The 24113-nt window shown below is 42.6% G+C and overlaps 4 protein-coding genes across 4 annotated transcripts in view; 2 read left to right on the top strand and 2 right to left on the bottom strand.

Moving 5' to 3' along the window:
* LOC143484608 (thioredoxin domain-containing protein 11-like) overlaps window positions 1–1484 on the top strand; it is a 3299-nt gene extending 1815 nt beyond the window's left edge. Inside the window, exon 3 of the mRNA XM_076983421.1 lies at window positions 1414–1484. Coding sequence (XP_076839536.1) covers window positions 1414–1484 — 71 coding nt within the window. The remainder of the gene's footprint in view (window positions 1–1413) is intronic.
* Window positions 1485–9348: 7864 nt separating this feature from the next.
* On the bottom strand, window positions 9349–14022 carry thumpd1 (THUMP domain containing 1). Its single transcript, XM_076982953.1, has 4 exons — window positions 13593–14022; window positions 12914–13097; window positions 10004–10252; window positions 9349–9866 (listed from the first exon to the last, which is right to left on the bottom strand). Exons 1-4 carry the CDS (start codon window positions 13791–13793, stop codon window positions 9385–9387), a joined length of 1116 nt encoding a protein of 371 aa, XP_076839068.1. The 5' UTR covers window positions 13794–14022; the 3' UTR covers window positions 9349–9384.
* Window positions 14023–15056: 1034 nt separating this feature from the next.
* On the bottom strand, window positions 15057–20547 carry eri2 (ERI1 exoribonuclease family member 2). The gene is made up of 11 exons (XM_076983419.1): window positions 20149–20547; window positions 19949–20013; window positions 19819–19856; window positions 18836–18914; window positions 18329–18456; window positions 17740–17893; window positions 17289–17389; window positions 16740–16821; window positions 16326–16414; window positions 15245–16162; window positions 15057–15158 (listed from the first exon to the last, which is right to left on the bottom strand). Exons 1-11 carry the CDS (start codon window positions 20169–20171, stop codon window positions 15057–15059), a joined length of 1779 nt encoding a protein of 592 aa, XP_076839534.1. The 5' UTR covers window positions 20172–20547.
* LOC143484298 (RNA exonuclease 5-like) overlaps window positions 20393–24113 on the top strand; it is a 15109-nt gene continuing 11388 nt past the window's right edge. Inside the window, exons 1-8 of the mRNA XM_076982959.1 lie at window positions 20393–20479; window positions 20971–21119; window positions 21203–21327; window positions 21647–21773; window positions 22039–22147; window positions 22331–22441; window positions 23888–23976; window positions 24062–24113. The exon at window positions 24062–24113 is cut by the window's right edge and continues 64 nt beyond it. Coding sequence (XP_076839074.1) covers window positions 21018–21119; window positions 21203–21327; window positions 21647–21773; window positions 22039–22147; window positions 22331–22441; window positions 23888–23976; window positions 24062–24113 — 715 coding nt within the window. The 5' untranslated portion in view covers window positions 20393–20479; window positions 20971–21017. The remainder of the gene's footprint in view (window positions 20480–20970; window positions 21120–21202; window positions 21328–21646; window positions 21774–22038; window positions 22148–22330; window positions 22442–23887; window positions 23977–24061) is intronic.

Here is a 24113-nt window from a genome sequence, read left to right as displayed (position 1 = left end):
TGTGTGTGTGTGATCATGGGTGTGTTTGTGTGTGTGTGTATTTGTATTGATATATGTGTTAGTATGAGAATGCTTATTAACATGTAAACCTCAAACCTGTGAGCTGTGCTGGACTAATTTCTAATTTTTTATATTTTTATCTTAAAAACCCTGCAAGCTAAACATTTATTTTCTCCCTGAATGTTTATGGTAGTATGGTTACAGTTGTGTGTGTGCATGTGTGTGTTAGTGAATGAGTGTGTGTGTGTATGTGTGTGCAAGTGTGTGTGAGTGAGTGAGTGTGTGTGTGTGAGATGACCTCTCCTGCTGTTTGTCTTTTTGTGTTTATCGGGCTGAGTTTCTGTTCTGTGATTGGATTAGTTGCAGTGCATTGTGGGATATGACCCCTGTCAGTATAACTGCACTTAGACAACTCTGAGCACCAGTGTATGGTAAATGTTCTGGGGTTCCTTTAGTGTTTCTTGGGTATAGGCACAGGTGTTCATGGACAGATAGATTGTATGTATGAATGAATGAACATGTGTGTATGTGTTTCTGTAAGAGGGTAATGTGTGGGTGTATGTGTAAGTGTATAGCTTTTGAAGAGTGTGTGAGTGTATACATGGAGAGTGTGCTGGTGTGTGTGTGTGTATGTGAGAGTATGTGTTAGTGTGAGAGTATATCTGGGGAGAGAGAGTGTGTGTGTGTGTGTGTGTGTGTGTGTGTGTGTGTGAGTCTTGGGTTTTTTTAGCCTCAGCAGTCAAATCAATTGATGTGGTCCCTTTGAGCGGTTAGGGTCTCCCGCCCCCACGGAGAGAAAAGACTCGCAAAAGAAAGGAAAATATTTGAATTTTAAAGCGCACATAGTTCTCGCTGGTGTTCTTTGAGAACAGAGTGTACCTACCGTAGAAAACCCCTGACAGGAGGCTCTTCGTGCCGCCGCGGGCAACCGCCACTCTGGTGCAGACTTTCTACTTCGCAGTGGTCCAGGCGGCCATCTTTGATGAGGGAGCCGTGGTCTCCAGCAGGGAGCTCCCGACCTTCACACGGAGCTGTTCCTCTCATCTTCCCTCTTCTCCTCCGGTTCCTTTAGTTCTTTTCTTTCTCCCAGAGCTGTGCTGTGGCCACCAGACCTCTCGCCTCTGTCATGTCTCCACGCCCCCCCCCCTGCTGACACCACAGACATTAACAGGATTTGGTGTGCTATCATTCATTTTATCCTCTCTTTTTGTCTCCAATCACACGCATACACACTCAGTTTCGCCACACATACACACACACAAACACACACGCATACACACACCCAAACACACACTCATACACACCCAAACACACACTCATATACACACACAAGCGGACAAAGGCGTTCAGGTCTATTTGGAGCGTTGCTGGTGTCGTGTCGAGTCGTTGTGTCCGGTTGCCGCGTGATGACAGGCAGCTGTAGCCAGTGCCACTTGTGTGTACGTCTGTCAGAAACCTCGCCGTACTCCTGCTGTCTGGTGTAGTCCATGGTTCCAATGGGCTTCTACCAGAGAGCCGCGCAGAGCCTGGATGCTAACACGCCAACGCTGCTAATCCCATCTGAGTTCGTAAGATTGTAGTCCGACCGTGATGGAGGTAAGTGAAGATGGCCGCCTTACGCCCTCTTCCTCTTACTGCAGGGAGGGGCATGGGTGCGTCCCCCCACTCTACCACCCATCCATTATGTAGTTCATAACTACTGACTACATGTCCCACAATCCTCCACTGAACCAACACAGAGGGAATCCTCTTGAGAGCTTGGACCTTTCTGTCAGGGCTGTACTGATACACTAAAAGGATTAAAGCAAATCATTGATCATTGATTATTACAAATATGTCATTAATTATTTTTGACCCATGGTAATCAACACTGGCTATTACTGTGTAATTACAATGTAATGTAGCCGATGTAGTTATAGTGTAGTTATAATGTAGTGATGGAGTTATAATGTAGTCAATGTAGTCAATGTAGTTAGTGTAGTTATGTAGTTATAATGTAGTCAATGTAGTTGGTGTAGTTATGTAGTTATAATGTAGTCAATGTAGTTATAGTGTAGTTATAATGTAGTGATGGAGTTATAATGTAGTCAATGTAGTCAATGTAGTTAGTGTAGTTATGTAGTTATAATGTAGTCAATGTAGTCAATGTAGTCAATGTAGTTGGTGTAGTTATGTAGTTATAATGTAGTCAATGTAGTTATAGTGTAGTTATAATGTAGTGATGGAGTTATAATGTAGTCAATGTAGTTAGTGTAGTTATGTAGTTATAATGTAGTCAATGTAGTTAGTGTAGTTATAATGTAGTTATGTAGTTATAATGTAGTCAATGTAGTCAATGTAGTTTGTGTAGTTATGTAGTTATAATGTAGTCAATGTAGTTATAGTGTAGTTATGTAGTGACAATGTAGTGATTGAGTTATAATGTATATGTAGTGTAGTTATACTGTAGTGATGTAGTTATAATTTAATGATGAGTTATAGTAATGTAGTTATAATGAAGTTATGTAGTTTTACTGTAGTTATGTAATTATAATTTATTGGTGTTATAGTGTAGTTATGTAGTTATAGTGTAGTTATGTAGTTTTAGTGTAGTTATGTAATTATAATTTAGTGGTGTTATAGTGTAGTTATGTAGTTATAGTGTAATTATGTAGTTTTAGTGTAGTTATGTAATTATAATTTAGTGGTGTTATAGTGTAGTTATGTAGTTATAGTGTAATTATGTAGTTTTAGTGTATTTATGCAGTCATTCAGTATAGTGATCCAGAATTGCATTGTATACAAATTTTCACGTAAAAATAGAAAGTAGAAAGTCAAGTAATTACAATGTAATGTAGCCGATGTAGTTATAGTGTAGTTATAATGTAGTGATGGAGTTATAATGTAGTCAATGTAGTCAATGTAGTTAGTGTAGTTATGTAGTTATAATGTAGTCAATGTAGTCAATGTAGTTGGTGTAGTTATGTAGTTATAATGTAGTCAATGTAGTTATAGTGTAGTTATAATGTAGTGATGGAGTTATAATGTAGTCAATGTAGTCAATGTAGTTAGTGTAGTTATGTAATTATAATGTAGTCAATGTAGTCAATGTAGTCAATGTAGTTGGTGTAGTTATGTAGTTATAATGTAGTCAATGTAGTTATAGTGTAGTTATAATGTAGTGATGGAGTTATAATGTAGTCAATGTAGTTAGTGTAGTTATAATGTAGTTATGTAGTTATAATGTAGTCAATGTAGTCAATGTAGTTTGTGTAGTTATGTAGTTATAATGTAGTCAATGTAGTTATAGTGTAGTTATGTAGTGACAATGTAGTGATGTAGTTATAATTTAATGATGAGTTATAGTAATGTAGTTATAATGAAGTTATGTAGTTTTACTGTAGTTATGTAATTATAATTTATTGGTGTTATAGTGTAGTTATGTAGTTATAGTGTAGTTATGTAGTTTTAGTGTAGTTATGTAATTATAATTTAGTGGTGTTATAGTGTAGTTATGTAGTTATAGTGTAATTGTGTAGTTTTAGTGTAGTTATGTAATTATAATTTAGTGGTGTTATAGTGTAGTTATGTAGTTATAGTGTAATTATGTAGTTTTAGTGTATTTATGCAGTCATTCAGTATAGTGATCCAGAATTGCATTGTATACAAATTTTCACGTAAAATAGAAAGTAGAAAGTCAAGAGTGAGTCACGTGTCTTACTGTTATTGTACAAACTTCCTCCCACAACACAAACAGCCAGAGGTGGACATTCCAGGTTCAGAAAGTAAAACTCCTTCCCAGGATTTTACTCAAGCTTGATGGATTTTCTAATTAGTGCAACCAGGTAAAATTAGTGGAATCAACACAATCCAGGAAGCCTGAGCAAAATCTTGGTGAGGACTTTTACTTTCTGAACCTGGAATGTCAACCTCTGCAAACAGCCAAGCAATTATAATACCATATATGAAATCACACACACACACACACACACACACACACACACACACACACACACACACACACACACACACACACACACACACACACACACACACACACACACACACACACACACACACACTCCATGGTGCTCTCACTCTCTACAGGGATTGTGTAAAATGACAACTGTTTGCCAGATTATGGAAATATATAAGACTCTCTGTAGACATTCCTAATACCCGCAATACTCTCTCTCTCTCTCTCTCTCAAACACACACACACACACACACACACACACACTGGAGTATTCACACTGGGTTCAGAATCATGAAGAGAAGATTTGCAGACTTCTTTAACAGCTAAACAGGCACGATGCACATTATTAAATTTGTTCAAAACCAAACTGCTCATCTGGAACAGGCACATGCACAAGCTGAGATTTATTAAGTAGAAATCTGTAACTGTCATTACTAACTCAGTACAGGGTCAAGTTACCAAGACACACAGATTTAAATGAGAAAACAAAAGCACCTGAAACAAAAAACGAACAGGATAAAGAGAAACACAACAGCACCGATCACAGGATAACATAAACAGGCAGACTAACACAAGCTACATATGACAAGGTTGCATATGTACACGGGACTTGGCACAAATAACCAGCGATAACCTGAGGAAAATAAAGAGACAGGCTTACAAGAGACAGGCTTAAAGAGACAGGCTTACAAGGGAGAAATAAAGAGGTGAAACCAGTGATTAAAGGCAGAAAACTAACAGGGGAGGCATAAAAAACAAAATGCAAACAAAAGAGCAAATGGAAAAGAAAGTAAACAAAAGATAACAAGTAATAAATGAGTGTTGGTTTATTAATGTTATTAACAGATGGGGCGGCTGAACTGCAATCAGTATTTGCAGTTCGTTGCTGTCAGTTTGTTGTTGAGTTTTATTTAATAGACAGTTTATGCTGATCAGGAATCAGTGTTTTTACTGACATTTGTTGGTGAATATTACATATAACATTTAATAAAGCGGTGGGGCAGATCTTGGATCAACTCTCTGTATCTGCGTCAGGAACAGTGTGTCAGGAACAGTGTATCAGGAACAGTGTGTATGGAACAGTGTGTCAGGAACAGTGTGTCAGGAACAGTGTGTCAGGAACAGGGTCTGGAACAGTGCGTCAGGAACAGTGCGTCAGGAACAGTGTGTATGGAACAGTGTGTATGGAACAGTGTGTCAGGAACAGTGTATCAGGAACAGTGTGTCAGGAACAGTGTGTCAGGAACAGTGTGTATGGAACAGTGTGTCAGGAACAGTGTATCAGGAACAGTGTGTCTGGAACAGTGTGTCAGGAACAGTGTGTCTGGAACAGTGTGTCAGGAACAGTGTATCAGGAACAGTGTGTATGGAACAGTGTGTCAGGAACAGTGTGTCTGGAACAGTGTGTCAGGAACAGTGTGTCTGGAACAGTGTGTCAGGAACAGTGTGTCAGGAACAGGGTCTGGAACAGTGCGTCAGGAACAGTGTGTCTGGAACAGTGTGTCAGGAACAGTGTATCAGGAACAGTGTGTATGGAACAGTGTGTCAGGAACAGTGTGTCTGGAACAGTGTGTCAGGAACAGTGTGTCTGGAACAGTGTGTCAGGAACAGTGTGTCAGGAACAGGGTCTGGAACAGTGCGTCAGGAACAGTGTGTCTGGAACAGTGTGTAAGGAACAGTGTGTCTGGAACAGTGCGTCAGGAACAGTGTGTCTGGAACAGTGTGTCAGGAACAGTGTGTCTGGAACAGTGTGTCAGGAACAGTGTCAGGAACAGGGTCTGGAACAGTGCGTCAGGAACAGTCGAGGACAGAGTGACACTCAGGAGACCTTCAGAGTTTCTCTTACTCTCTCACACACACACATACACAGACAGACAGACAGACAGAGCCGAAAGGTCAGCACAGCCGTGGCTAAATGGATGCTAATCCGCTCCTCCGGGAGGGGCCGCGTGGCGCGAGAGGTATTGTTTCAGAACGACATGACCTTTAGCACAAGTGTGAGAGAAAGAGAGAGAAAGAGAGGGAGAGAGAAAGAGGGAAAAGTGGAAGAGAGGGGGGGGATGAGTAGGACAGGGAGAGAGAGAACGAGGTAGAGAAGGGGATAGAGAGATGTACTTTCTATCTTTTTAATTCAGTATGGGTAATGTTTACCAAGGCTTGTGAGTGGACACTGTCAGACTATCAGCATTCTGTATGGGTAATGTTTACCAAGGCTTGTGAGAGGACACTGTCTGGGAATCAGTTGTACATCTTAAGTAGCAACTCCTACGTGACCTGGTTAATTCACACCAGAGGAGTTCAGACAAGGTGTCTGCATGCTTGTGACTATAGTGACAATCAAAATTAAACATTTTTGGTTTTCATCTTAATGTCAGTTACTAACCATCACTTTGGGTAAATGTTTACATTTTATATAAATCTGTAAGCAAAATTTTGGAGTTCACAGCCAGGTTACTATAACCCAACTGGTCACATGGATCTGTATTCTCAGCACGTGTGACATTAACCCGGCCGCTGCGTGTTCACATTAGGACTGCAGCATCGATTTCTCTCGTTAACGTTCTAAATTCTGTCATTAGAGGTGAATCTAGGTGCTCATTATGCGTGTCACCGGGGCAGAGTAGCGATCACCCACACAATTAGCGCAGACGAATGACTCCCAGTGGATGCAAACGAATTTGTTCAGAATAAGAAATGTGATTAAAAGATGATGGACATGAAAACATGGCAGCATCAGGGGTGAAGGACCCAGAAATGCCACACAGAGTTGTCCTTTATAAACGCAAATTAAGGAAGGACACAACGATTCAATATCAGACACGAAATCCAACTGTTTTAACATATCCTGGGAGTCTCTGCTAAGGTTACCTGGTCCAACTGCAGATGCCATGAGAGAGAGAGAGAGAGAGAGAGAGAGAGAGAGAGAGAGAGAGAGAGAGAGAGAGAGAGAGAGAGAGAAAGAGAGAGAGAGAGAGGGAGGGAGAGAGAGGGAGAGAGGGAGGGAGGGAGGGAGAGAGAGAGAGAGGGGAGGGAGGGAGGAAGAGAGAGGCAGACGCATGCAGTGATGGACCATTTGGAGGATGGTGGACGCTAATTAAGTGTTTCCCCCAGGACTTGGAAACAGCAGGGTGAAAGGTCAAATGTGTGTGACACCAGCCAACAGAATGAAAGGCTGCAGGGGTAGAACTCTCATCACCGTGACGACTATATAATCAAAACAGATACAAACTATTGAGCTACTAAGTTAACCAAAACTAATTATACAAAGAATTACTTAAATACCTAAATAGCCTATCACAGCACTTTGCATTGAAACTACAAAAGATTAAACTATGTAATTATAACAAATAATTTACATTAATAATTATTTTCCTGTATTTATTACCACAGAACTGGAGATAATTCAAGAGGTTGCAATGCTTTGCCCATTCTAGCAAAACATCCTTGCAAATTTAAAAAGCATTTAAAAAAATGTTATAAATAAAAATCAGTTTTCATAAAAATCAACTTCATTAGGCACTTTTCATTTAATTCTGACCAGATGCACTTTCCTGAAGATTAATTTGTTTTTGACTCAAAAATGCGCTAAGATAGCAACTGTAATGTTAATGGCCGAGTGGTAAATACTGAATATCAAGAGAGTGTGAGGCGTGATTCCTCATGAGTCTGTGTGTGACATGTATTTCTCTCCCCCATCAGAGAACCTTAGGTTACATATCATCAGGTTGGTTAAAATGATGAGCCCATTTTAGATCTGTGACTGGCTTTGAGCAGGAAAATTGGACTAATCCCCAAATGATCAAGAGCAAGTTCAGAACAGTTTAAAGCTAGATGGCTCTGGAGAGTTCAAACAGATAAAAAATCTGGAATGAGCCCCAAATATGGAATACAAGTGAATATTAAAAATGCCATGGTGCAATGTTACTATGGCATCATGGGAATGCCATGGTGAGATGTTACTATGGCATCATGGGAATGCCATGGTGCAATGTTACTATGGCATCATGGCAATGCCATGGTGAGATGTTACTATGGTATCATGGGAATGCCATGGTGAGATGTTACTATGGCATCATGGGAATGCCATGGTGAGATGTTGCTATGGCATCATGGCAATGCCATGGTGAGATGTTGCTATGGCATCATGGCAATGCCATGGTGAGATGTTGCTATGGCATCATGGCAATGCCAGAACCAGAAGGTGCAGAGGCACAAGATCAAGTTTATAAACCTGCAAGTTGGAACATGTTCTACTCACAGGATTTAACATTTTGTGTGTGCGCGTTTAATCAGGACGTGCTCAAACTCGGTTCTCAAATGCTTCTTTCCTTTTTGACAGTCATTTTCATGAGGATTTTTTTTGTTTGTGCACTCTAGTTTCGACAACGATTCCATATATTAGGCTTGTTCCACAACGCTGTGACTGACGTCACTGTGCATGCTTGTCCGTTTTTTTTTTTATTGGCAATGACATTATTATCTCATAAAAGCAATGACATATGTTGTAATGTCATGATTGACAATATATGCCATTATAATCTCATGAGTGATTATTTATGCAATTATAATCTCAAGTGATTAAGCCATTATAATCTCATAAGTGATGATGTATACCATTATAATCTCATGAGTAATGACATTTTAATCATGCGAGAACGGTCACATACACCGTTAGTCTCGTGAGAACAGAGACAATGACATACTCCTCTCATGGACACTAAGGTGAGCTCTACCTAATCTCAAACAAGTCTTTCGAATGCTTAGTCTGCCGTGAGAGCACACATTAGCTTCGCAAGAATACCACAGTAACCAAGATAAAATTTCCTCAGCATGATTAGAGCGCCATGTGTGTGTGTGTGTAAGTTATCAATGCGAAAAAAAGAAAGAAAAATATCCCAGTTAACAGACAGTAGTGCGACAGACGAGTACACTTCCTGAATCGGATTTATCATGGCAGCATGTTTATTATGAACGAGGGAAGGGTGGAGGTCAGTCAACTTCATTATTGTAACCCCACTATTTTACAAACATACACTTCATTAAAAAACATAAGAATTAAACTTGATGCCGTAAATGTAATGAAAAACAGACCATCCCAAAAAAGGGCCACTAAATGTAAAACCAACACAAAAAGCAGCAGGGTGTCTCACTCCGTAATGATAAACTAAACACACCCTCTCTGAACGGTAAACTCATTCAAAACCCAACTGTACATTACCTGACGGAAACATGAACAGGAAGGTTTTTAGTCTCATTGTAGAAAACATTAGAGGCATGGAGAGCTACCACTTTAACATCAAATCCGTTTAAATTTGTTGTGTTCAGACAAATTCTCTGTAGGGTGTGTGTTTAGTCTTAACCCCTAACACCACCCCCCCCACACACACTAAAGGTGTTGGGAGACACCCGTTTCAGAAGATTCTGACCCATCATTCCTGCTTCACCCTTTTAATCTCGTCGCCCTGAGCAACATCTGTTGTCTCTTCACTTCCTCCCTCACTCCGCCCCCTTTCTGTCAGATTCTGCTCTGCTGTCACATTGGTCTCACTCTTCGCCACTTCCTGTTGGCCTTGCTCCTGATTGGGCAGGCCCTTGGTGACTTCCTGTTGGCCTTGCTCCTGATTGGGCGGGCCCTTGGTGACTTCCTCTTGGCCTTGCTCCTGATTGGGCGGGCCCTTGGTGACTTCCTCTTGGCCTTGCTCCTGATTGGGCAGGCCCTTGGTGACTTCCTGTTGGCCTTGCTCCTGATTGGGTGGGCCCTTGGTGACTTCCTGCAGGTTGTATTTCCTGAAGAGCATGTAGTCCCGCACGACGCTGACACAGCACACAGTCTTTATAATCTCCACAATGATGGTCAGCTCCGGGTTGGTCAGGTCGACCTTGTTCTTGGGGTTCATCTTACCTACTAACCCTAAGAGAAGGATGGGGGAGAACAGAAAGAGAGGGGGGAGAAGAGTGAAACATAACCTTTTAAAGAGAGAATACACAGACCAGTCAGGTGAGGGGTCTCCTGAGCAGAGATGCAGGGGCACACCCCCGGGTCCGTACCAGCCAGTGCCTTGATGACGTCGTCTCTGTTGCTGTGATTGTTGTTGCGGGCCTTGTAGCTGATCTGGTAGGACGCGTGGTGGGGGGTTTTGAACCACGGCTCCAGAAACGAGCTCAAGAACTTCTCCATGTCGTCGGGGAAGGCGCGGCACGTGCCGGACACCGGCAGCATGCGCATGATCACACGCGACTTCTTCTTCTTCGTCTCACGCAGGTCCTGCAGGATGCGGTGGACCAGCTTCTCTGGGTCTGATGAAGATGGAGGAAGAGGAAGAGAGAGGAAGACGTGGATTGGGGGGGGGGGGGGGGTGGGGGGGGGGGGTGGCATGTTTCCAAAACAAAATCTATCAAATGTTGTCTGGTGTCTGACACTGAAATGAGAGACGTGGTCTGCACGTAGCAGCTGGATCCATTGTTGCTGGGAAGGTTTTGAACTAGGTGGCCAGAAGAAGGATCTCACCATGACCAGTGGTGGACAGTAACGAAGTAAATGTAATTCATTACTGTACTTAAGTAACATTTCCATGTATCTGTACTTTACTCAAGTACTTTTATTTGGTAAGACTTTATACTTTTACTTTACTACATTTCAAAGCGAAAGTTTTTACTTTTCACTTCGTTACATTTACAGAAACATCTCGTTCCTTTTCTATTTTTAAATCAACGCTTAATAAAAGACTATAACCAATCAGCGCTCAGTAAGAGTTTAAGATTTGTACGCTAATTGGCTGAGGATCTGACGTGGCTGCAACAGATGGCTTTCCCCAACACCCCTGGCTCTTTATTTAGCCCAATAGTTTAAATTCCTCGAAAAGAAAAATGATTCGTATTCCTTCAAGTGTCTCCTCTGCATTCCGAATAACATATCGCTGTCATCATTTATGAACTCGCCGTCAAACTTGAAAAAACACATCGAGGTAAGTTCGCCATTAGATGAGTACTAGCAACAGGGTGGTTTATATACCCTGGTTAATCACATTGAAATACACAACTTTTAACAGATGCTTTTATCCAAAGCAATGTGCTAGTACCCAAATTGCAATCTGTGTAGATGCTAAGCGCCAGTTTAACACAGGAGACTCCCACATCAAACGTTAAAGCCGGGGACACATACACGCGAATTTGGCCAAGCGAAGCGAACGTCGCAATTCATTCCTATGAGGGAGGCAAAGGCAAACAAATATGAGCGAAGCGAAGCAAAAATATAAAAATTATTATTATTATATTAATTATTTACGCAATAATACACTCGAGGTTCGTGCTATAACGGGTAATATTGGCACTGCTGTGCTGCGGTCGTAGATCAGCACAGCAGTGCCAATATTACACGTTATAGCACGAACCTCGAGTGTATTATTGCGATTATACCACAGTTCAATTATCGCTGTTTATTGAAAGATTTTGAGTTAAAGAGGACGAGAAAATACGACCTGTTTGGTTAAAAACACTCCGCCAGTTAAAATAGTTCCATTCAATGGCTCGCTGCTAAACTTACACAACACTGGAACAGCCTTACCCAATAAATATTATAGAGGTAAATATACACAAAAACAACTGTTGATGAAATTGTATTTATTAAAAATAAACTACAACAATTATTGACCATCCACGGCTGATTGGAGGTTCGTTCAGGTATCTGTTCAGTCCAGCTCTTAAACCAACGACGCTGCTGATGCTATATAACTCTCCCTTCACGTTTCTGACGGATCCATAAAACGTCGTAAAAGCTGATTCATTTCATTTTGGTTAATACTAAAATCGACTGCAATGTCGTTGCTCTATAACCAGGATGTAAATACATTAAGGACGTTTGTTTTACGGTATTAACTTCGTTTCTCTGCATTTCCAGCTCATCCAAATCATTGTTTGTAAGCGTGACAAACCTTGGCTCATTGGAGGAATCAGGCTGGTCATTTATAGCTTCATCCTCCAGTTTCAGATCGAAACAAATACTTTTGAAGCCAATAGATTTAACAAACTCAGTGTAATTCATTTTGATAATGTTGCTGCTTGTTTATAGTTGCGCTGTTTGGCCTGTAAACGCTGCTGCGTTGCTAGGTTACCTGTATGCGGCGGAGTAATACATGGAGAGCTTCGGTTACAGTGATCGCCTCTCAGCCAATCGCATTGTAGTGTCAGAACTAACTGGTATAATAATTATTATTATTTATTTGGCCAAGTTTAATATTATGAGTTCAGTTGGTTGGGCTGCACACAGTTCTAGTTGCTAAGCTTCCCTATCCCGCCATGTAGTGGACAACGTATAACCTCTTCATATACTGTATCGCCTCTTCAAAACTTAGGTAATGCTTCATCAAATGTAATGTTTATAGTGAATGATTTATCAGTTGTGTTTTTATTGATTTTCATCAGTTGTGATGGTGTTTGTTATTTTTTATTAGTTTTTTGACAACCGAAATGAATGAAAAATAAAATAATGAAACTTGAATGAATGCTTTTTGCGTTGTTGCTTCAAAAGCACTTGGTCTTACTTAAATATAATATAGTTTTGAGTATTTTGTGTTTGCTAGGCAAATGTAAGGCACTGTTTCGTTGTTCACTTGTTGATCGAGTAGGCCTAGGGGTTTTGATGTGACGCTAAGAAAAAAAAAGTGTTTACTTTTACTTTTAATACTTAAGTATTTTTGAAGGCAGATACTTTTGTACTTTTACTCAAGTAAAAAATTGAGGTGAATACTTTTACTTTTACTTGAGTAATATTCAATGCAATGTAACTGTACTTTTACTCAAGTACATAATTGCTGTACTTCGTCCACCACTGACCATGACCTAGATCACTCAGGTCCACAGAACAGTCTTCACTCTGGTTAACACTAGATGTTCCTCACACTCCAGAAGGCGTCTCAATCAAAGATGAGATTTGTGTGCACAAGCGTGCGTCTCTCTCACCAATGTCGTGCGCGCGAATGAAGACGACGTTGTTGGCGCCGCTGTCCAGCGCCACGAAGCGTCGTTGTTGGGCGAACTTCTTGATCTGCTTCACCTCCTTCTTCAGGGCCACCTCTGTGTCATGTTCTTCATCCTTCCCCTCCTCCTCCTCCTCCTCACTGTGGCTCTCCTCCGGGTCTGCAAACTGGAACAGATCCCACAGGCGTTCACCTTCGTTCGCTCGGTGCACGTTACGGTGTAATAGTTCGTAGAGTCAGACCATCTCACCACATTCAACCCTCGTTAGACACTTGGCCACTTTGTGAAGTGTTCACTTGGTAATAAAGGGAGCAGGCCGCACCAAGGGGGGCAAGAGAGACGCGCACTGTGTCTAAACACCATCACATTACTCACGTTACTCATATCACATTACTCACGTCACATTACTCGCGTTACTCACATCACATTACATCACATTACTCACATTACTCACGTTACTCACATCACATTACTCACATCACATTACATTACTCACATCACATTACTCACGTTACTCACATCACATTACTCACATCACATTACTCGCGTTACTCACATCACATTACTCACATCACATTACTCGCGTTACTCGCATCACATTACTCACATCACATTACTCGCGTTACTCAACACTTAGCAGGAAGGGTAGACGCGCACGCACCTTCTCGGGGCCGAACAGCTCGTCCGCGTACTCGTTCAGCAGGCTGTACGCCTCCCACGTGCACTTGCGCTCGTTCATGTTGCAGGTGACGAGCACGCCGCGCATGCCCACCTCCAGCTCGCGCGCGCCCTTCAGTCTCTTGCACCGCGGGCCGCCGTAGCGTTTCTTGCTGCGTTTCTTCTCCTCTTGGGCTCCCGACATGTTCGACTGCTGCGACACGTGGTATAGAATAAAAGTCCCTGGCTCGGCCAGTCGCGTTCAGGAAAACTTTATATATCCGCCGACGAACTGGACCGCGCCAACCTTACACCTTACACCCGCCTGTAATAGTAGATAATACCGCGAGTAACACCGGAGTTTAAACACGCGAACACAAGTCCGCCGGTCCGTTCATACCACCGCGAGGTTGACGCGTGAAGAGCACCGCGTGACGTATGTACGGTGGGCGAACAAGGACACACTTTGTCGACAAACGCGTTTTTCATTTATACGAATACGAATACTTTACTGTCATTGCACAACGTACATGTACACTTGTTCAACGAATATAGGATCCAGCCTCCATCATGGTACAAATATTCTTCGTTATTATTTGAAGGAATAATAACTAAAAACGATCCATAGTGAATACTTGAAAGTGGAGGTAACGTTAGATTTTTTTTGGTTTCATTTTATTTAGAAAAAAGTTATGATAATTTAATTTAAGCCAGTAATATAGAGGCAGAAGACATACAAGTATAAAATTTATTTTAAAAGTTTCAAAACATAAAACCCTCACATTTCACAAAATCATTCAGGCAGCTGCCCCACAGATTTATTATTTTAATCAAATTATATATATATAAAAAAAAGCACATTTATCAATTTTTCACACATACATTCTTTAATTCTAAAGGTCCACAGAAACAGACTGAAACAGCATGTGATGTGATTGGTCCATAGAGACAGGTTGAAGCAGCATGTGATGTGATTGGTCCATAGAGACAGGTTGAAGCAGCATGTGATGTGATTGGTCCATAGAGACAGGTTGAAGCAGCATGTGATGTGATTGGTCCATAGAGACAGGTTGAAGCAGCATGTCAAAGTCAAATTTATTACACCACACACACCTTCAGCGGAAGGTTCTGGAAGCAGCTCGGGTAAGGGCGAGGTTTAGAGTCATGGTAGTTTGTCCCAGTGAGGAGGATTTCAGCAACGCTGACTCCCACTTAAAGAAGCCACACCCACGATGGGGGGGCGGGGCCAGCTGCATTGCTCTTACGCACGGTGCAGGTGTAGAATGCTCGTCCATGGTTTGGCCCACCGTTACACACCGTTAACCGCTTTGTCCTCCGTCCACAATCACACAGTGGAGATGTTATTTTTACCCGGCCCCTCTGAGGTGGGACGGACAAGCACTTAGTGGAGCAAGAGGAGGCAGCTGATTGATTGGAAGAGGAAACTCTTGATTGCCTGAGAGAATGGTCAGAGAGAGCTGATTGGTGGACTGAGCAAGATGAGAGTGCTGACTGGGTATGAGAACAGGAAGAATCTGATTGGTTCCCAGAACAGGATGAGTTGCTTGACCTGTTGACAACAGATGAAAGAACAGAGGAAGCAACGCAGGATGATCTCCCCACAGATGTCCTGGAGCTCTCAGAGGATGCGTCCACCTGATCTCTGTAGATGGTGAACGGGATTCTGGGAGTTGTAGTGGCAGAGTCTCCTCGGGAAGTGAGTGATTTGTATGGGCCAAGGAGAGGAAGAGGAGGAGCAAAGGTGGAGGATGGTCTGGAAGGGTGTGGTTTAGAGGGGTGTGGCCTGGAAGGGTGTGGTTTAGAGGGGTGTGGCTTGGAAGGGTGTGGCATAGCTCGTGCGGGGTTGGAAATGCTGTGTGAAAATGTCCCAGACAGTTTCTCATTCAGGTTAGTTTGGCAGGCACTCTGAGTTCTGGACAACATGTGTGTGTCGTTTGAACCATGCGAGTCTGCACTGGGTTGGACTGGGACGGTGCTGGGAGGGATGTGTGAGTCTGCACTGGGTTGGACTGGGATCGAACTGGGACGGATGTGTGAGTCTGCACTGGGTTGGACTGGGATCGAACTGGGACGGATGTGTGAGTCTGCACTGGGTTGGACTGGGAGCGAACTGGGACGGATGTGTGAGGGGGATTTTTCTCCAGTGACAGTCGCTTCTTCCTCCAACAGCACATCGTCATAGGAACCCGACTCGCCAACTTCAGTCAACAAGCAACTTTCTGGCCAGTCGCAGACTGGTGTCTCAGGGTCAGGGGTCATGTCTGAGGGTGGAAGTTCAGGGGTGAGGTCCAAGGTTGAAAGGTTTGTGGTGGAGATCATGTTGGAGCTGGACTGAAGCAGGGTCAGACCCAGCGGGGGTGTGTTCACACACCCTGGCGTAGTGAGGGAGGGCAGCACGGTGTGTGGAGACACCAAACTTTGACACACACTCGCAGGTGCAGTCGGGCTGGACCTCTGCACGACCTGGTTCTCCGAGTGTGATGGTTGTTTCTCTGTCTGGGGTCCATCACAGATGAGCACATCTCCACACTCAGGCCTGGACTTCAGCTGAGGCTGTCAGGAAGGAGGAGAGATGTGGAGAGTTTAATGTAACATTAACTCTTATCCAGGTAAAGCTGGTCCTGGGTCTGCAGTCACCTGTGCAGCTCTCTGGGGGGCAGAACAGGACCTGAGGGAGACCTGTGGGGTGGAGAGGACCTGAGAGAGACCCACTCACCCTGCTCAGAGACTTGGTAACCTTCATCACACAGCCATCCAAAATCATACGCCAGGCCAGGCGGGCCGTGTTCCGCGCATCATCTAAACCTACACACACACACACACACTTGATGTCACATCAACACTTCCACAAAAACACCATTTTAATGATGTGTAGAATTCATGTTCAATTTTTTACAACAGTAGTGTTGTGTATCTGTGAGCACACACACCACAGTGCTCACGCCCAGAGAACTCAATGCCCACAACAGTAGTGTTGCGTGTGTGTGTGTGTGTGTGTGTGTGAGTGTGTGTGTGTATATCTGTGAGCTCACACACCACAGTGTTCACGCCCAGAGAACTCAATGCCCACAACAGTAGTGTTGCGTCTGTGTGTGTGTGTGTGTGTGTGTGTATCTGTGAGCTCACACACCACAGTGTTCACGCCCAGAGAACTCAATGCCCACGTCCTGCAGGGCTCCCTGGAGGCCTTTAGGTTTCCGACTGTAAAAACACTGAAGAGAAGAAGCAGCTCAGCTACCTCACAGCAAACGTGTGTGTGTGTGTGTGCGTAGGAGTGGTGTGAGACAGTGTGTGTGTGTATGTAGTGGTGTGAGACAGCGTGGGTGTGTATGTAGTGGTGTGAGACAGCGTGGGTGTGTATGTAGTGGTGTGAGACAGTGTGTGTGTGTGTATGTAGTGGTGTGAGACAGCGTGGGTGTGTATGTAGTGGTGTGAGACAGCGTGGGTGTGTATGTAGTGGTGTGAGACAGCGTGGGTGTGTATGTAGTGGTGTGAGACAGCGTGTGTGTGTATGTAGTGGTGTGAGACAGTGTGTGTGTGTATGTAGTGGTGTGAGACAGTGTGTGTGTGTATGTAGTGGTGTGAGACAGTGTGTGTGTGTATGTAGTGGTGTGAGACAGTGTGTGTGACAGTGTGTGTGTGTATGTAGTGGTGTGAGACAGTGTGTGTGTGTTTTTACCTTGTAAGTGGCTCTAAGGTCGATCCAGCTGTTCAGAACTCCAGGTTTACTGATTTGCTTTCGCTTACACTCATACAGCAAACACACTCCCAAATCCCAATCTGAATTAAAACAGCAGTTAACACACTCCCAAATCCCAATCTGAATTAAAACAGCAGTTAACACACTCCCAAATCCCAATCTGAATTAAAACAGCAGTTAACACACTCCCAAATCCCAGTCTGAATTAAAACAGCAGTTAACACACTCCCAAATCCCAATCTGAATTAAAACAACAGTTAACACACTCCCAAATCCCAATCTGAATTAAAACAGCAGTTAACACACTCCCAAATCCCAATCTGAATTAAAACAGCAGTTAACACACTCCCAAATCCCAATCTGAATTAAAACAACAGTAAATGCACTTCTCTGTCTTAATAAAACACAGTCACTTTGATAAAGACATTACCTGACCAGGTGACGAAAGTGCAAAGGTTTTCTGAGGGAGTAGAGTTTTTACTGTCATTCACAAAGACCACGCCCTTCTCATGCTGCAGTTCATGAAGCCAGCGCATAAACCTGGACAAGCAGATCCTGAGAGGAACTCCTGCTTCAACCTGTGTCTGTGGACCAATCACATCACATGCTACTTCAACCTGTCTTTGTGGACCAATCACATCACATACTGTTTCAGTCCGTTTCTGTGGACCTTTAGGATTGAAGAAACAAAATCCACAGCTTTTTTGAACAGCTTGGATAATCATGACACTTGATGAGGTGTTGAACAATTTTGATCACCATTAGTTGCGATGGCCACAGAGAACCATACAGTCACACCCACCTACCCACCCCCACACACACACACACACACAGTCTGTCTCGATCTCTCTCTCTCACACACACACACACACACACACACACATACACACACACACACACACACACACACACACACACAGTCTGTCTCGGTCTCTCTCTCTCTCTCTCACACACACACACACACACACACACACACACACACACACATTTGTGTAGTTCTGCTCAGGTGGGAGATGTACCTGTGTGATTCCGGTAAGTTCCGTGCAGAAGGTGGAGAGGATGGGATGCTCGCCTGGCTGGACGTAGGAGTGAAACTCCGACTCGATCTCACCGTTCGTAGTGTTCATCAACACAGCAGGAAACTCGACTGTGGAGTTCCAGACACCACAGTAAAACACTTAGATAATAAACATTTGGCTTACCTCTCCGATATACAATATTCAAGCACAGCATGAACTGTGAATAATGCTTGTAGGTCACTGCAAAATACTAGTAGTCTCCACATATGACTGTAAATCATCTTTAAACGTTCACGTTAACTTCCTGTCAGACACCTGTGGGAAACTGAGGTAGATGTCACCGTCCTGATTTAGACAAAATTACGTGTGTGTGAAGAACTGTGTAAAGCTTTGTTCTGCTGAAGTCATTTGCTGCAAGTGTTTGACTCATACTTATACCATTCTGATAACATGAACTGAGCTGAGAGATGTTCTGTTATCTGATAACATGAACTGAAGTCTGCTTACTGATTTCTTGGCCATAGTTGTTCTTTTCTCTCCAACAAGTGGATTCAAAGTCGATAACGACCAGATAGGCCAGGGATGTCAAAGTCAAATACACCGAGGGCCAAAAAAACAAATTTGCTACAAGCCGAGGGCCGGACTGGTTCAATGTTTATTAAAACATTGAAATGATTGCACATAGCCTATTGAACCAAGACCTAACACAGTGTATATTATTTCATGCTTAAATTTTCTTATGGATCTGTCAGTAATTTCAAGTGAAAATATTTTTCAACAAGCAAACATGAATAAAGTAATAAAGGTTTGAAAAGTGCTGGAATTTAAGCTAAAGCACTTGAAAATGCTTGAAATTGTAACTACTTCGTTTCACAACAAATAGCTATCTGACTGAACAGTTCTCTTTTATTACGTTAACAAATACGAGCCTCTTGTAATTCCAGGACGAAACATGAGAGAACGTGAAGACGTTAATATTGGGCGTTTTGAAAATAAACAACCATTAAATAATGTGAATAAAAAGCGAATTATTTCGAATCATTTCGAGTATATGTATAAATATTTAACTTAATTAAGTTTAACGTGCTGGGAAATATTGAAATGGACCTTGAAAGTGACGTACAAGTGCTTGAATTCCACCTTATAAAGGTGTATGAACCCTGAAAACATGACTTTGTTCATTGCGCTGAGGCGCGGCGCTCGCAAAGTACAAAATTCGAGAGATGCACGACCTCGCGAATCGACAGCGCGCAAGACGCTCGCGCACGAGCTGAGCCACTGCGATTACGTTATTTTCGCCGCGCTGACCCTCGCCGCTTGTGCGCGCTGCAGTGACTTTGCGGGCTACCGTTGCATTGTGGGAAATGTAGTGTTTGTGCGTGCAAAACACCAGCGGGCGGCTGTGGCCTGCGGGCCGGTTCTAACAGTAATTAAATATCATCCAGGGGGCCATAGATAATCAATTCACGGGCCGGATCTGGCCCGCGGGCCTTGACTTTGACATATGTGAGATAGGCGAACAACTGCTCTGTATAAACAAGACAAGACTGCGGTTAATACGTGTTCATGTGAAGTGCCTGTATTTCTAGGGTCTCCAGGACAGCAGAACTGGGTTTTTACTTGAGTTAGATCGTTTCTTCTCCGCACCAGAAGGCTGACTGCTTTTCCTGATCAGTCCGAGCTTTCTGTGGTAGGTTGACAGTAATTATTATTCATAGTTATATTTACTCTATGCTGAAATACTTCATTTTGACACATTAAGTTTAAGGTAAATGTGAACATAAATGAGGATCACGAGCCCCAGGCGCGTGCACGCGTACCGAGCCAGGCTCTTTGTTGACATGTCTGCGCTTCCGTCAGCTTCAGCTGCATTAAACTAACGTCTACAATTATCAAAAGTATAGGCACATTTCTACAACGTTTATCGGTAACCTCAGATTTAAAACAAGAGCTTTGCCGTCTTCAAAATGTAATTATATTTCTTAAACTACAGTCACAAAACTATAAACACTCGCGGTGGAATTTTAAAAATCCCGGTTTGTGTCATCATTTCCGGTTTTCTGAGTTCCACTGTGTTGGTCTGGGAGGTATGCTAATCAACCCAGAGCAACAGATCGATAAACACATGTGCTGCACTCTCCTTTCTGCCGGGTATGTTTATTCCTGTGCTCGCTGCTTAATGAAGACGATCTTTGTTGTAAATTAGAAAATGTACACAATAAAACGTCTTACTAGCTTTTAAAATAGCTTAATCTCAAAATAAAACAAGGCTAGTTACATTGTAAACCTAGTTACAAAGGTAGCTAACATTAACTGTTTTCTGGCGGACAACCTGTTATAGTGAGTATACTCACAACCTGTGTGTTATAGTGTGAGTATGTTTAATATTTAGAAGCTATAGTCTGTGAGTATGTTTTTAAGGTGCTATATTCTGTGTGTATGTTTGTTATTTTGGAGCTATAGTTTGTGAGTATGTTTGTTATTTAGGAACTATAGTGTGTATGTTTTTAAGGTGCTATATTCTCTGTGTATGTTTATTTAGGAGCTATAGTTTTAGTTTATAGTTATAGTTTATCTTATCTTATCTTATCTTAGTGTGTATGTTTGTTATATTCGTATAGTCTGTTTGATTCTTTGAATAGGGTTCTGGTCAACACAGTTGAACAAGCCACAAACTCCTGGGTGCATCATGGCAGACTCAGCCGGTTGTAAAAGGAAGCGACGTGACTCTCCACTGACTGCCATCGATCACAAAAAGGCGAAGGTCATCACAGGATCCGAAAACGCAAAGGTAGTTGTTTGTCATTTGTATGTAGTACGATCCAGAAGGACCGGTAGCACGCTAGCTCACACGTGTCACGTGCCCCTCGACAGCAAGCACACGCGCCTCGCTTTACTCGGCCGCACGAGCATCGCTGTGAGCAGATCACCCTGAAGGACCTGACGGATCTGTTGCATTACGCCTCACTGGGGAAAAGATACGGACTGAAAAAGCCCAGGTACCCAAACGCCACGGCATCACTGTGTCATACGTCTGATCAGTGAACGTGACTCCAGGGGGATGATCAGTGAACGTGACTCCAGGGGGATGATCAGTGAACGTGACTCCAGGGGGATGATCAGTGAACGTGACTCCAGGGGGATGATCAGTGAACGTGACTCCAGGGGGATGATCAGTGAACGTGACTCCAGGGGGATGATCAGTGAACGTGACTCCAGGGGGATGATCAGTGAACGTGACTCCAGGGGGATGATCAGTGAACGTGACTCCAGGGGGATGATCAGTTTGGTGGTTTTGTTTCATTCTGCTTCGCCCAGCTGGTGCCGACTCCACCATCAGGACAGATTGGCGCGGGTGCACGTGGCAGTGCTGGAGGGAATCACACAGCTCCATTTTTACAGATATTACTCCCAGTTCAAACATCTCAGGACTGCTTACACCACCGTAAGTGCCCATAAAGACGCTGACAGAGATTAAACACTTTACACTGGGGGGACAGCTGTATTTTCAACGTTAAAATATTATGTTTAAACCATAAACAGCATTTAGCTTTTCAGTTACATAATTATCTTTAAAAACATCAATAACTCTTGGTTACTGTTGGTTTTAGCAGTGCTTGAGCATCCATAAAGGGACTAGACCCTCACCCTGTGATAAAGGGACTGAACTCTCACCCTGTGATAATAATCAATCTTCTTTTCCCCCGTAGAGATGCACTCTAGCGCCCCCTTCATGTGATATGCTCTCTGCTCTTCTCAGTGCTGAACTATCCGTCCCTCAGGAGTCGCTTCAGTCGAGCCAGACGACCACTCCTACAGGTCGGGGTAACGTAGTGTCAGATCAGTCTAGCAATATAAACATTTGAACGACATTCAAGAATGCAGAAGAATAGCCACCAGACCCTGGAGATCGTATTACTGTATAGATACTATATTGTGTGTGTGTGTGTGTGTGTGTGTGTGTGTGTGTGTGTGTGTGTGTGTGTGTGTGTGTGTGTGTAGTTGATGTTGTATGGCACCCTGTAGCGAGGCGGTATGGTCTGAAGAGGAGGGGACTCAGCAGCTACCTGTTGACTGAGGAGGAGATGATCAAGAATAACTTTCCAGTTCAGGGTGAGAAAGACACTATAACTACAGTGAGATTACAGACAGAGAAAGACACTATAACTACAGTGAGATTACAGAGAGAGAGAAAGACACTAACTATAGTGAGATTACAGAGAGAGAAAGACACTATAACTACAGTGAGATTACAGAGAGAGAAAGACACTATAACTACAGTGAGATTACAGAGAGAAATACACTATAACTACAGTGAGATTACAGAGAAAGACACTAACTACAGTGAGATTACAGAGAGAGAAAGACACTAACTACAGTGAGATTACAGATAGAGAAAGACACTATAACTACAGTGAGATTACAGAGAGAGAGAAAGACACTAACTACAGTGAGATTACAGAGAGAAAGACACTATAACTACAGTGAGATTACAGAGAAAGACACTATAACTACAGTGAGATTACAGAGAGAAAGACACTAACTACAGTGAGATTACAGAGAAAGACTATACAATGTGATTGCAGAGAGACACTATAAGTACAGTGAGATTACAGAGAGAGAAATACACTAACTACAGTGAGATTACAGAGAAAGATACTATAACTACAGTGAGATTACAGAGAGAAAGACACTATAACTACAGTGAATTACAGAGAGAGAAAGACACTATAACTACAGTGAGATTACAGAGAGAGAAATACACTAACTACAGTGAGATTACAGAGAGAGAAAGACACTATAACTACAGTGAGATTACAGAGAGAAAGATACTGTAACTACATTGAGATTACAGAGAGAAAGACACTATAACTACAGTGAGATTACAGAGAGAGAAAGACACTAACTACAGTGAGATTACAGAGAGAAATACACTAACTACAGTGAGATTACAGAGAAAGACTATACAATGTGATTGCAGAGAGACACTATAAGTACAGTGAGATTACAGAGAGAAATACTATAACTACAGTGAGATTACAGAGAGAGAAAGACACTTTAACTACAGTGAGATTACAGAGAGAAATACACTATCTACAGTGAGATTACAGAGAAAGACACTATAACTACAGTGTGATTGCAAAGAGACACTATACAGTGAGATTACAGAGAGAAAGACACTTTAACTACAGTGAGATTACAGAGAGAAAGACACTATAACTACAGTGAGATTACAGAGAAAGGAAAAGACACTACAATGAGAATACAGAGAGAAAGACACAATAACTACAGTAAGATTACAGAGAAAGACACTATAACTACAGTGAGATTACTCACTGATCATAAGTCTATAGCAGTCTATAATATCTATAACAGTCTATAACATCTATTCAGTAGTTATTAAGATACATAAATGGTTCATTAGTGATATTATCAAATCTCCCCAATATTGTCTTGTCTGTAAATAAAACATACCTGAATGTCACCTTATGTTTGCCCAGATTGTAATAAAGAGCTCTAGCTGAGATTTCACAGCTTTGTACCCATGATCCCTTGCAGGTGGACAGGGTTGCGAGGCGTTTGTGTGCACACAGACTGATGATCATGTGACTGATAGCAGTCCTCTTTATGGACTGGACTGTGAGATGGTGAGGCCCCCAATCATTCTAGGACTACAATACCCATAATACACTTGTAGTTTCTTTCTGAAATATGATTTTTGTGTTGCTTTAGTGTGTGACGCAGGCTGGGACTGAGCTAACCCACGTGGCTGTGGTGGACAGCA

Source organism: Brachyhypopomus gauderio, chromosome 20 (assembly GCF_052324685.1).
Source record: "Brachyhypopomus gauderio isolate BG-103 chromosome 20, BGAUD_0.2, whole genome shotgun sequence".
Lineage (NCBI taxonomy): Eukaryota > Metazoa > Chordata > Actinopteri > Gymnotiformes > Hypopomidae > Brachyhypopomus > Brachyhypopomus gauderio.
The sequence above is the reverse complement of the archived record's forward strand: the minus strand, read 5'-3'. Positions and strand labels throughout refer to the sequence as shown.

What these genes read in the sequence shown, in the direction of transcription:
- thumpd1 (XM_076982953.1), bottom strand. Translation starts at nt 13,793, where the DNA reads ATGTCGGGAGCCCAAGAGGAGAAGAAACGCAGCAAGAAACGCTACGGC. An exon ending in AGCTGTTCGGCCCCGAGAAG is followed by an intron (nt 13,098 to 13,592) that starts GTGCGTGCGCGT and finishes GATCTGTTCCAG; the next exon opens with TTTGCAGACCCGGAGGAGAG. An exon ending in CGTCATCAAGGCACTGGCTG is followed by an intron (nt 9,867 to 10,003) that starts GTACGGACCCGG and finishes TCCTTCTCTTAG; the next exon opens with GGTTAGTAGGTAAGATGAAC.
- eri2 (XM_076983419.1), bottom strand. Translation starts at nt 20,171, where the DNA reads ATGTCAACAAAGAGCCTGGCTCG. An exon ending in GAAGAAACGATCTAACTCAA is followed by an intron (nt 19,857 to 19,948) that starts GTAAAAACCCAG and finishes TTGTTTATACAG; the next exon opens with AGCAGTTGTTCGCCTATCTC. An exon ending in CAACTATGGCCAAGAAATCA is followed by an intron (nt 18,457 to 18,835) that starts GTAAGCAGACTT and finishes GGAACTCCACAG; the next exon opens with TCGAGTTTCCTGCTGTGTTG.